This window comes from Antrostomus carolinensis, unplaced genomic scaffold, assembly GCF_000700745.2.
Source record: "Antrostomus carolinensis isolate BGI_N321 unplaced genomic scaffold, ASM70074v2 scaffold3504, whole genome shotgun sequence".
Lineage (NCBI taxonomy): Eukaryota > Metazoa > Chordata > Aves > Caprimulgiformes > Caprimulgidae > Antrostomus > Antrostomus carolinensis.
Window position 1 is genome coordinate 10570 of NW_010309895.1, and position 12110 is coordinate 22679.

At 38.5% G+C, this 12110-nt stretch overlaps 1 protein-coding gene across 1 annotated transcript in view; it reads right to left on the reverse strand.

The window, feature by feature from the left end:
- Positions 1 to 715: 715 nt before the first annotated feature.
- TRPM6 (transient receptor potential cation channel subfamily M member 6) overlaps positions 716 to 12110 on the reverse strand; it is a gene marked incomplete at its 5' end in the record, with an annotated part of 57308 nt that continues 45913 nt past the window's right edge. Inside the window, 6 exons of the mRNA XM_029084550.1 lie at positions 716 to 837; positions 1766 to 1872; positions 7191 to 7242; positions 9107 to 9312; positions 9857 to 9939; positions 11251 to 11537. Coding sequence (XP_028940383.1) covers positions 716 to 837; positions 1766 to 1872; positions 7191 to 7242; positions 9107 to 9312; positions 9857 to 9939; positions 11251 to 11537 — 857 coding nt within the window. The remainder of the gene's footprint in view (positions 838 to 1765; positions 1873 to 7190; positions 7243 to 9106; positions 9313 to 9856; positions 9940 to 11250; positions 11538 to 12110) is intronic.

A 12110-nucleotide genomic window follows, 5' to 3' on the forward strand; every position in this document is an offset into this window, starting at 1 on the left:
CAATAATCTAATGCTTTATTGTTTAACTTGTTCTTGGTATGTGAAAAGAATTCAAGGTGAAGTTCCCACAAGAATTTTCAGTCTATCTGTTGTATCAGTGACTATTGTTTAAACCACTAATTCATTACTGATACATTCTTGGTTTGTTTCTGCATCAAAAACAACAATAAAGGGAAACCAGTATTTCTGCAATTTCCTGGAGAGCCTCCTATGCCCAGGGAAAAATGAACATTGTGCTGAGTGGGCTCTGCCTCTGAAAATGAATTATTTGCATGTGTGTACACATTCAGTTATTTACTGAAGAGCAGAGAGAGAAACATCAAATCATTCCCCATTGGAAATACGCTTGTCACAATCATTTTCCTAAGAAGCACAGTTTGGAACCATAATCCATATTATTAAAAAAAAAAACAAAACAAAAAAAAAACCACCCACAAACAACAAAAAAAGGCACTGATGAGACAGTTCATTCAGCTAAGGTGTGACTTGCTTCTGCCAATTCACTGAACTGTACAAGAAAGACCACCACAAGTGCACAGAAGAGGAGTAAATAAAGGTAATTTTTTTTAAATTCCTTGCCTGTAGGATCCGTGGAGGGTAGACAGATTTTTGCACCCAGATACCTGCATTTTGTTCTTTTGGACTGACCCATGGTGGTGATAAGGGACACATTTTCAAGCATGCAGACCCATGGACTCTGCTCACAGCTACTGCTTCACAGTCGCGTGTCATACTCCAGAGGCTCGTCTGCATTGTCTGCTCCTCTGATGCTTGTCTCCATTTCTGTTTCAAAGGCTGGACTGACCCTTTCTAGTGTGTAGTCACTTCTTCTCAAATCTATGGCAAGAAAATAAATTCAATGATGCAGCCAAGTAAATGTTCGAAAAGCATGTACACCTTAGGCAGTGTCCGGCCCAGTGACCAGTGGTAGCCTGTTAGCTGTTTCCAGGAGGAAGAAAATCTGCAGCAGGGCAAATAAGAGCCAGGAAGATGAGAGCCATAGGAGGACCCAAAATGGTGTGAGCTGATGTGAATGACCCTTCCCAGACTGTATTCACTCAGCTGATTTTTCCCTCTGTTATCTCTAGCTGCCACAGCCAAATAACGAAAAATTATAACACTGCAGTTTCTGTTTCAGAAGCGAACGACAATTATTGCTCCATGTAGGCAACAAAAGGAAGGAGCTTTCCCCTAGAAAAAATAGATGGGTGGAAATTAATCCAGAATAGCAATCTATTTTGGCTTTGAGTCTTTTAAATCTGCCCCACATCAAACAGAAGCACATTCTGTCAAATCTAACATCAGCAACAGGCAAACCAACTAAGAAGTAAGGTTTGTAGTGTATAGTACTCTATCCCAGGGCCAGGAAACCTCCAGTGAGTTGTTCCCTAGCTAATGCACTGCCAATTTTTAGATCATTACTCTTTCTCATTCTAAAAATTATTGCTGATTTTATCTGTAGTCATGACCCTGGGAAAACGAGCTACCATTTTGAAAAGTAAGGGAAACAATTCAATGGGTAGAAGGTTTTGTGCTGAATGCTAATACCAGGTTGATAGGCTCCAACCCTTACAGGTTTCTGGGCAAAAAAGCAAGGTAAAAGAGCAATATCCTCATATCCACTTTTGCACCAAGAGAGTGTGCCTGCTATAATCTTTCAGCTCAACAGAATTTCAGTACTTGTCTTTATAGCATGCCTAGGCCTTTACTTCCTTGTACTTAAAAAGTTATACAAAGATTAAAAATGAATCTTTACTTTTCATACCAGGAAGTTTCAGCCTCCTGCAGCAAGAGTTACAACGATGCTTTGCAATGAAGTTTCTTATTGCACCTTCTCCTAGGTTTGCTGGTCCAAATACCATCTTTCCAGATCTAAAAGAAATAGTATTAAATAATCAATGAATTCAAAATAAAGCAATTGTAGGGGAGAGAGATTGTGATGGTTTGTATTTTTTAAATCAGAGATGTTAGCCCTTTCTATAAAGACAATCAAAGCTTAGCATGCATCACAAGTTTCTCAGCTCTGGGACAAGAAATCTGCAAATTCTGGTAAAGTATTAGCCTACATATACCCCACACTACTTTTCATTCCTGAAAACAACTCAGAAATGCTCTAAATGGAGGCAGAACAGACCCAGCAGTTCCTACTAAAACACTCAAAATCTGGGCACAGTGACATTTAGACAATATACACCAGAACCTGAGTGACTCTGTTGCAGCCACTGTTCATTCTCATCAAGAGAATGGTTTGGTTCCAGCTTTGATGGTAGGCACCTGGGAACAAACCAGAGCCAGAAAAAGACTTACTTTTATCTTATTTAAGAACAGAAAGCCAAAAGCGAGCAGAGCCCTAGTCACATCAATATGCACCACAGGGGAAAAAACAAAAACAAAAAACCAACCAACAGAGTACACCGCTGAAAAGCAAGGCTTTAAAATTTATTGGCTTCTTCCTATGCTCATTTCCATGTGTCTGCACTCAAGCCAATTCAGCAATGTTACTAGGGGATCCATTTGTGGAAGTGTGTTGCATATTCTGAATGAAGCTGACACAATTACTAACAGAAGCAAGATATATCTACATATGTATTAGAAGTACCACATAATTATAACAGATACTTAATGCAGCCTGAAAGATCAGTGCTCATTAACTTTAATATTGCTGCAGCACTATTCTGAAGAATTTAATTGACATTCTACACATCACAGAACAGAGCACACAAGAAACACATCCAAAGAAACTTTATGAATGCTAGTATTTTATTTTAATGGTATGCAGAGTGGAAACAAGACATTTTAAAATCTAAAATAAATTACAACTCTGAGAAGCTATATAAAAAGATTTTAACTCTCTCAAATCTATCTGTAATCCACACTAACAAAATATATTCTCTCTAAAGAAAGAAGTTTTCAAATATGACACTTCCGTTTTACACAGTAGAAAAGCAATGATTAGTCAAAACTATAGAAAACAATATCTTTATAATTTCTGAAAGATCATAATGCTTCCCAGATCATCTGAAGGGCTCATCTAATCAGCCTTTATTGCAAATTAGTACGTTAAAGGAGGCAAGAAGTGAATTATTTAAGTGTCATATATATACTTTAAATTACATGATGGTATATAGACATTTCTATTCCTTGGTATAATCCAGTAAAATGCCAGTAAGAATAGAACATGCCTAACTATTTGCTTGGGCAGGCATAGGAAATTGAGAGGACTTGACTAACTCCAAGGTTACAGAACCACTCTGATACTTCCTCTGGTCTAACTGTTATTCCATGCAAAGTGCAGCAAATAGCCCAAGACAGATAATTTTCTCATGCTGTTTTGAGATAAACAAGGATACTGTCTGCAATATATACGAAGCAAATCTTTCCTCTCTACCTTGCACTGGCAAAGGTTCAAGAGGAATATAGCATTTAAATTTGGAAAACTCTTTCAATAAATATGTGAATAAACTGGGAAAATAACAAGAATGACCAGCAGTCTAGAAATCATGACATACATGAAAAGATTAGAGGGTAGCCTAAAAGGGAAAAAAGGAATTGAAGAAGATCGTGACTATCTTTGAACTTGTTGAAATCTTTTTCTCTATGTTGACAGTCGACAGGACCAGAAAGAAATGTTTCAAGAAGGAAATTAGAAAAAATCTTTCAGACAGTAATGATAGAAAATTATTGAAAACAGATGCTCTGGGAAGTTTTTAATATTTGGAAGACCTTAAGACTTGTACGTACAAGACCTGCAAAGTCAGGAATGACCTGGTGCAGAAGAAGAACCAGTTGAACTCTTCAGGTCCCTTCTAACCCTACAAATGTTTTACAAACAAGGTCACTCTCTTGGTTATTCAAGGTTTGATTTTGTGTCCAAGGAAAGAAAAATACTGAGCCCAGCTGTCCTATTTCTCAAGCAGGTGCATCAATGTGAGCAAACGGGCTTAAAAATACAAAACGCGTTCCTCCTATTGTTCAGAACCTTATCTAAGAGTTATGCTCCATAAATGCCTCCCAGATTGTACCACACTGGTCCTAGCTGACAGGGAGTTAACACTGACTGAGCTGATGCTAAGAGTGCTCCTTACAGTCAAAAGCTACAAATGCTCAAAGCAGACAATAAGATATTTACAGGGCTTTACTGATGGAAGGTAAAGGACTGTGGGGAGGCTTCATGGCAAGTAGAACCTTTCCAAAGTAATTTATTCAGTATGTTTTTGTAGATTTATTTTCCAGTCCACCTGTTTCAGTTGTGCAGGTTTCTACAGAAGAGGTTGAGTTCATGCAGCTGTTTTGTCTACTAGCAGCAATTCAGCTGTAAATTCTTTGGCTGGAAGCACAGAGCTTGGTAAATATTCAATAGATTTGTTCTTCAAAACTCATGCCAATGAGTAGCTTCAGAGAACATGATGCCCACTCATTATTAAACCCTTCAGTCCACCACTATCTGCTTGAAAGCTTTCAAAAGGACAATAACAGACCTAGCACCTCTGACTCCTCCTTTTCACATCTTTCTAATGAGATTTTTTACTGCCAGCACCCTTTTTCTCACCTCTCTCAGCAGGCCTAATGCATTAGTTCTTTGCAATTTGAAACTCAGCCCACTATTTTCCTCATCTCTGAATCTACTCTACAGACACTCTGCACCTAACGTCTGTGAAATCTTTACCTGCATGGACTTTGTTGTGGTTTTGGCAAATACTACAAGCTAAAAAAAACATCCAGGGTACTGCTTATGAGGCAATTCTTCCCAGCGTTTGGGTGGTACAGGAGTCTGCAGGGACTGCACTGTGTTACAACCTTACTGCTGTGGCTCGATTACTTCTGTTTTTAAAGTAAATCTTTTGTGAACGTTATACTCACATCATTTTATCACTTCATACATCCTATGCAGTGCACATTGCCATATCATCAATTGATGTTAAATATTCATAAACTTACACTAATTTACATCAGTCTGGGATCTGTCTGAGATGTCACAGTATCATGCATACTTTTCAAACTGTTATTTTTATCTTGGTACTGTATATAAAACCAAAGTACGATGCACTATCACAGATCTAGAGGTCACATTTTGCCATTCTAAAGTCTATTTCAAGACAGCATGCAGGATGCATGAAAGAAAAGACTCATACAAGAAAATTACATGAGTCACTAAATCAATGGAATTAAAGAAGCAAAACATCAAAAAATTAACTGTAAGTAGTGCTAAAATTTGAATCAGCCCCACCAGCCAGATGCCATCTATTTTCTCCTGGGCTTCTAAGAGAACGTGATCTCAGAGTAACTTTTGAGGCAGCACACAGGTTTTGATTAAGTATCTTACCTACATATGAAAATTTAAAACAGATCTTACTGCTGCCAGAAATGTTTCTCTTGTGAACAAATGAAGGTTAGAACAAAGACAGTTCTTTTACATTATTATTGTTATTATTATTTTAGAAAGTGTTCCTTAGAATTGGGTATCTGCTAGCTGCTTACAGAATCCATCCATGGTTTCACTGTTTTATTCCTTTAGATCCCTGTTTCAAAACAATATAGTTTCACAGCTTACTGTTCTGAAGACTTCCCTGAACGTAAGAAAATCAAGCTGGTTTTGATTAATTAATCAACACTATCTCTTTAACTAGGACTTGACTGTTTTGCAGATGATAAAAAACAAAACAACAAAAAGTTCTGAAAATAAGATCAGTGTTATCAGATTTTAGTAAGCATGACAAAATTATTTAATGACAAAAATAACACAGAAGGATACTAATAAACATAAGCTTCAAGATAATATAAATAAATATTATTCCTATTTTAAAGATGATGAGCTCAGTTGCCATGTGAAATACTATGGTCAATGTCTGGCCACAGTCTACAGTATTAACTATTACAGTTTATGCTACCACTGATAAAAAAAATTCATTTGAACAGTAGCAAAACAGACTTATACATCTGTAGTAATACCTTAAAAATGTTTGCCAAAATCTAGTGAGTAACTACATGACTGACCTCTCTATTCTAAGCTATTCTTGTGCTTTAAATTGGTCCTATGACCTACTTAGGGCAAAGACTTTGCCACTGTAAGGTGCTCAGGATATTTTTAAGTTGTTTCCAAAATAAATATTATACAGCCAATACACCTACATTCATAATTGAAACATTCATACAACATTAATATAGTAATTTAGTACTAATCTTACTAATGAAATGTTAATAATGGTCCTAGAACTAAGAACCTTCTTCCAAAATTAACTTGTTCTGAGTTCTAGGCAAGTCATCTAATATTTAAAGTGTTATTTGCCCTTAGTATTAAATCCGAGTATTCATATTTATATCTCCTTCCTTCCAAATATGAAACACTTCTTCAATCAGATGACATGAGCTGAGCAAGAGGGAGCCAAGCAGAGCACAAGACAGTGGAGGGGCAGGGATGCCAGGGCACAGCTGGAGAGACGTGTGGGTTTAGGAAGATTGCCCAAAGAGGATCCTGCAGGAGAGCAACCACCAACACCACTGCTTCTCCTCTCACTACAGCAAATAACAGCAAGGGGCAAGTTCACAGGATGGCAGAAGGGCCATGGTTTTGATTCTGAAATTTGATGCAGACTGCTGCTTCTGTGTGGTCTCTCTAGCTTTTCTAACTTTCCACACATGATTTACCATCTCTGTATCACGACTCTGAGACAGAACGTTCAGTATGCGCAAATGCACCACTAGGACCTATGGGATAGATCAGAGATCCAAAGGCCCTCTCCTCAACCTCTGAAGCCATTGTGTTCCCATATACTTCATGAAACTGTGCCTCACCAGGCAGGGGAAAACTGGACTGTCACATTTAAGTTTCTGATGACCTCCTTTGGTGTAAATATGTAAAGAGTCTTGCAGGGTCTTCTGTCTCCCATTCCTGGTCTCCCTGCATAGCCCTGGAAAACTCCTGTGCTTCCAGCTCAGCAACACAGACTCTCCACACCTTTCATACACCTCTCACTAGATGCTGGGTGCAGGGACACTTACAACCCCGCCAAGTCCACAGTCCTCCAAAGCACAGCAGAGGACGTAGCCACTCCGTTGTCATTATACCTTCATTTAACCCAAACACCTTGCAACACATCACTCTCACACAAAACATAAAAAACCACCTTCAATAAATATACTGTTGGCAGAACATATAAAGTGAATGATAATTTCATCAGAAAGAAACCTACTTTTTGTCTTCAGGTTTAATCACAGATGGATCTGTTAGGTTTTCCCCAACACCTACAACAAAATCAACAGTGCGTGTTACAAAGGATCATAGTAATAATTTCATAATCTGGAACTTAGCAAAAACGTAATTACCCGTTTTCTTTGTAGATCATAAAGTGTCATAGTTAAAGTGGTCATGAGTTAAAAAGAAAATGCCATGAGTATAAAAATCTGTTAAGTATTGGTAAACATACAGAATTCTTATTACAGTCTTGACTTCAGCTGCTTTGAGTTTTATTCATATGTAGACTGAAGGCTTATGCAAATACACTAAATATCATGCCGAAGCTTAACTAAGAAAAATGTGAACAACTGTAAGTAGAGTGGAGTCAAGGTATTACTCAGATGTGGATCTTACTGATATCAATAGATCTACTGTCAAATACACATTCTTTTCAAGATAACAAACACAAGCCACAACTTAATGACTTGCAAATGCTGTTATCCCTTTTTCCTTTTGGGTGGCCATGGAAGTGTATTAAATAAATATTAATTATTATTAAATAAATAATTTAATTACGGTACCTGAATGCTGGTATCAATGTTGCAGTTTTTGCCAAACTGACAACATATTACCATTTTACAAAAAAGCTTCTTTCCTACATCTGAGGAAATCATTGTGTTTTTATACTAATGAAAAAAGTCTGTGATCGTATCATATGCAATTATTTTTATTTCAAAAGGCCACTGAGAGTAAGTTTATATTCTGCAAAGAACACCAGTAAAGATCATGGAAATAGCACACTGTGATTGAAATACTCTTCAATTAAGGTAATTTCAGTTGATGTAGATTAGTCAAAAATGTAGTATATATGTATGTGGAAATGGCCCTGGTATTATAGTAAATAGAAATAGAGATTAACCCTATTAGAACTCCAAGAGAGCAGTCCTTGCACTTTTCCTAAACTCCAGATTAGAGAACTACAAGATAAACATGAGGCCAAAACTAGAGCAGATTTCAGTCTGTTTTAGATGGAAACTGAAGCTCCAGTCTTGACGAGATTTACATAGATGTTTAAATTCTCCATGTTTGAGCCAACACAGTTGGTTTGGAACTGTCAAGAGCTGTATAATAAACCCAAGCAAACTTCAGACAAATTCTAGTAGGCTATGGTGAAGACACACTCTTATTTTTTTTCATTTGCAGCTAAAACCAAATGAAGGCAAGGATGGAATTATAGGTTTATTTTGCATAATAAGCAAGTCTTTTTATAATTCACAGCTTCTGTGTGATGTATGTAAAATGTAAATATGTTAAGTCTCTGTCTACCCATACACATTTCCCTTGACAGAAATGACAAACAATAGTGTTTATACTGTTTGATGGGCGCTGTTCATCTTCTGAACATTGTCAACTGTTTTATCTCTTTAAAATATGCCAAGTTCCCACTTACACATGTACAGTAAAGTGATCATATGCTCTTTGAAGGAACCACTAGACTTTGTAAATAGCATTCAGTCTTGCAGCTTATGTAGACTGTGTCCAGATTTATTAATATGAAAAATAAAAAAACACAGGTAGCTGTAGATATGCTTGAATCTCTGTATTATTTATATATCCTAATAAAAATACCTTAACTGTGGAGTGGTTTTTTGGAGCTGGCTGAAATGTTCCTGCACACTTTATTGGCTTACTCTTTTGACCATTCCGCCTAGACGTATTTGAAGCTAAATTATTTTCGTATTGCACCTACATTAATCCAGAGTGTTTCTGCAAATACTCATTTTTCAGTGTTGCACAAGAGATATCCAGGGGTTCCTTGAGCTTTGCCACATGCAAATAAAACCAGAATTTGGCTCATTCCTCAGTATTAAATTATTTCTTGAGAACTGCATTTCATTTGTTTTCAAATAGTGATCCCACGCTAAGAGTCACCTTGCAAATCCAGGACAAGGAGCTCTCCACGGGTGTACACATAGGTCCAGTGAGAGAAGGCCAGCATGAGCTCTTCCAGCAAGCTGCTGGGAGTAATCTCATCTCCGTTGTTGTTGTTGTATTTCCGAAACTCGCCAGTCATGTACTTCTCAATGGTCAGCCACTGGTTTGCTGAATGGCAGTAGATGAGGAAAACTTCCAAGAACCTGTAGAAATAAATGCTGTCTATCAGAAGCTGCCAGGGTAATGAGCATTGTCACAGAGAGCACTTGGCATGATGCAAGGCAACTATATAAAAAAGCAGGACACATCTTTCCCAGCTGGAGCGTTTTGAACAGCAGGAAGTACCAAATGGTAAAGAGCACAAAGGCTTTCTCGGTTTGATAATTCTCAAAACAAAGCACTTTATCAGAAAGTATAGTTTATGGACAAACAACATAATCTACTTTACTCCAGCTCACTATAAATGAGCTATATCAAATTATTGTCTTATGTTAATTGTATAAAAGGCAATTCTTGCTTAAGTCTAAGGAACAGCATTATTAAGAATTTTATTTTGCCAACACATGTAACTATAAAGACAAAGTTCAAAACTGCCTACCTTTCCTCTTAAAAAGTTGATTAACTACCACTAGACTGTGTAAGCAGTAGGCATATCAACCCCCTATGGAAAAGAAGGCTGCACTAGACCTGGGACACAGCTGAGAAGGGAAACTTTTGTCACCTAATACTTAAAGACAGTGATTTTACCTTGGAGTATAGGGAATAGTATGAGGCTTTACTTGATTGAAGGTATAGATTAACTTCTGGGCAGCCCTTTGCTGTTGGATCTCCTGAAGAAAATAATGTTATAAACATTACTTTCATTTTCATGAAGAAAGGTGCCATGAATATGTCAAAACAAAAAAACAAACAAACACACCTGATTGTATACTGTTTACAAATGAGAGTGTATTGGGTTTGCATGGCAAGGTTTTAGTAGTGGGGGGGCTACAGGGGTGGCTTCTGTGAGAAGCTGCCAGAAGATTCCCCCGTGTCCGACACAGCCAGTGCCAGCCACTGCCCAAGCCCAAGCCCAAGCCCAAGCCAATCACCGATGGTGGTAGCGTATCTGTGATAATGTACTTAAGAAGAGGAAAAAACTGCTGCGCAATAGCAGCTGGGGAGAATGGAGTGAGAATATGTGAGAGAAAGAACTCTGTGGACATCAAGGTCAGTGAAGAAAGAGGAGGAGGAGGAGGAGATGGGGAAGACCATGGTGAGGCAGGCTGTCCCCCTGCAGCCCATGGAGTTCTATGGTGGAGTAGATATGCACCTGCAGTCCATGGAAGACCATAGGAGCCTGTGACCCTGTGGAAAGCCCATGCTGGAACAGGCTCCTGCCAGGACCTGTGAACCTGTGGACAGGAGTCCACACTGCAGCACGTTTACTGGCAGGACTTGTGACCCTGTGGGTGACCCACGGGGTCACAAGTTCCTGAAGGACTGCATGCCATGGAAAGAATCCATGCTGGAGCAGTCTGTGAAGAACTGTAGTCCATGGAAAGCACTCATGTTGGAAAAGTTAGTGGAGGACTGTCTCCCATGGGAGGAACCCCACTCTGGAGCAGCGTAAGAGTGTGAGGAGTCCTCCCCCTGAGGAGGAAGGAGTGGCAGAGACAATGTGTGATGAACTGTGCCACTATGGGGGATGAGGTAGAGAAACAGGGAGCAAAGTTAAGCCTGAGAAGAGGGGAGGTTGTTGAGGGAAGGTGGTTTTTTTAAGATTTGGTTTTATTTCTCATTATCCTACTGATTGATCAGTAATAAATTACACAAATTTCCCTAAGTTGAGTCTGTTTTGCCCATGATAGTAATCGGTGAGTGATCTCTCCCCGTCCTTATCTCGAACCATGAGACTTTCATTATAATTTCTCTCCCCTGTCCAGCTGAGGAGTAAGTGATAGAGTGGCTTGGTGGGCACCTGGCATCCAGCCAAGGCCAGCCCACCACAGAGAGATATGTCTTCCTCAAAACCTTTTTCTTTTCCAAAATATAACGTCAAACCATATGTCAACCATGCCGAAGACATTCACATGTAAGCAGTGTAACATTTAATGCACATCAAGTTAGACCAGTCAGTGTGCCTTCAGGTCTGAACTCACCCTCAGGCAGAGATGTAACACTGTGCCATCATGAAAGATCTTTTGCCAAGTCTGAACCACCTCTGGCAGAAAAGACTTCACAATAAATACTTGTCCCAACTTTAATATATCATTCTCAGACCAAGTACAAATGACCTTCATGGCCCTCCGCAGACCTCCATCCATTTCCTCCCGTGACAGGACATGGATCATTGCAGCCATACCACGCTGGGACCAGGAAGACATGCTTTTATCAAGGTTCATAGGTGAGCTTTCTTCTAGTCGATAGACTGTCACTTCCTCTCCAGCTTGAGTAAAAGGAAGTTTTGTTAGCAGAAGTCATACATTGCAGAAACATGACAGAACTGCATTTTGATTTGGTGTCTTAAAATAACATACCACTTTACATACCTTTGTAAGACTCACTCTGAAAGAGAGCTTTTTTATCATTATTGTTCTTCTGCGAGAAAACTTCCTCAGCCTAAATCCACACTGCCTACTACATACATTCCACTTAAGATCTGCTGTGATAACATGAATGGTCAAAAGAGCTTGTATGAAGCCTCTAAACAGAAATTAATTTAAGTCCCCCTGCCCAGTTCCACACAAAGCGAGCTCATTGGTATTCTATTCTCTATTAATCAATCTTATTTGTCACAACTTTTCAAGTACTTAAAGGTAGCTGAGCTTTAAAAGTATGTATTTATAAAGGGTTACCATTTTATCTCCAGTGTATGAAATATCCTGAACATGGTTCCCTCTGTTTATACACTTATGTGGAAAGAGAATTTTTAGTAAGACTTGTTTTAAGTTAATCAAGATGCATGGAACACTCACAATATTTTCCTTGTAACTGTGCTTGAATTTTTTTTTTTAAATAA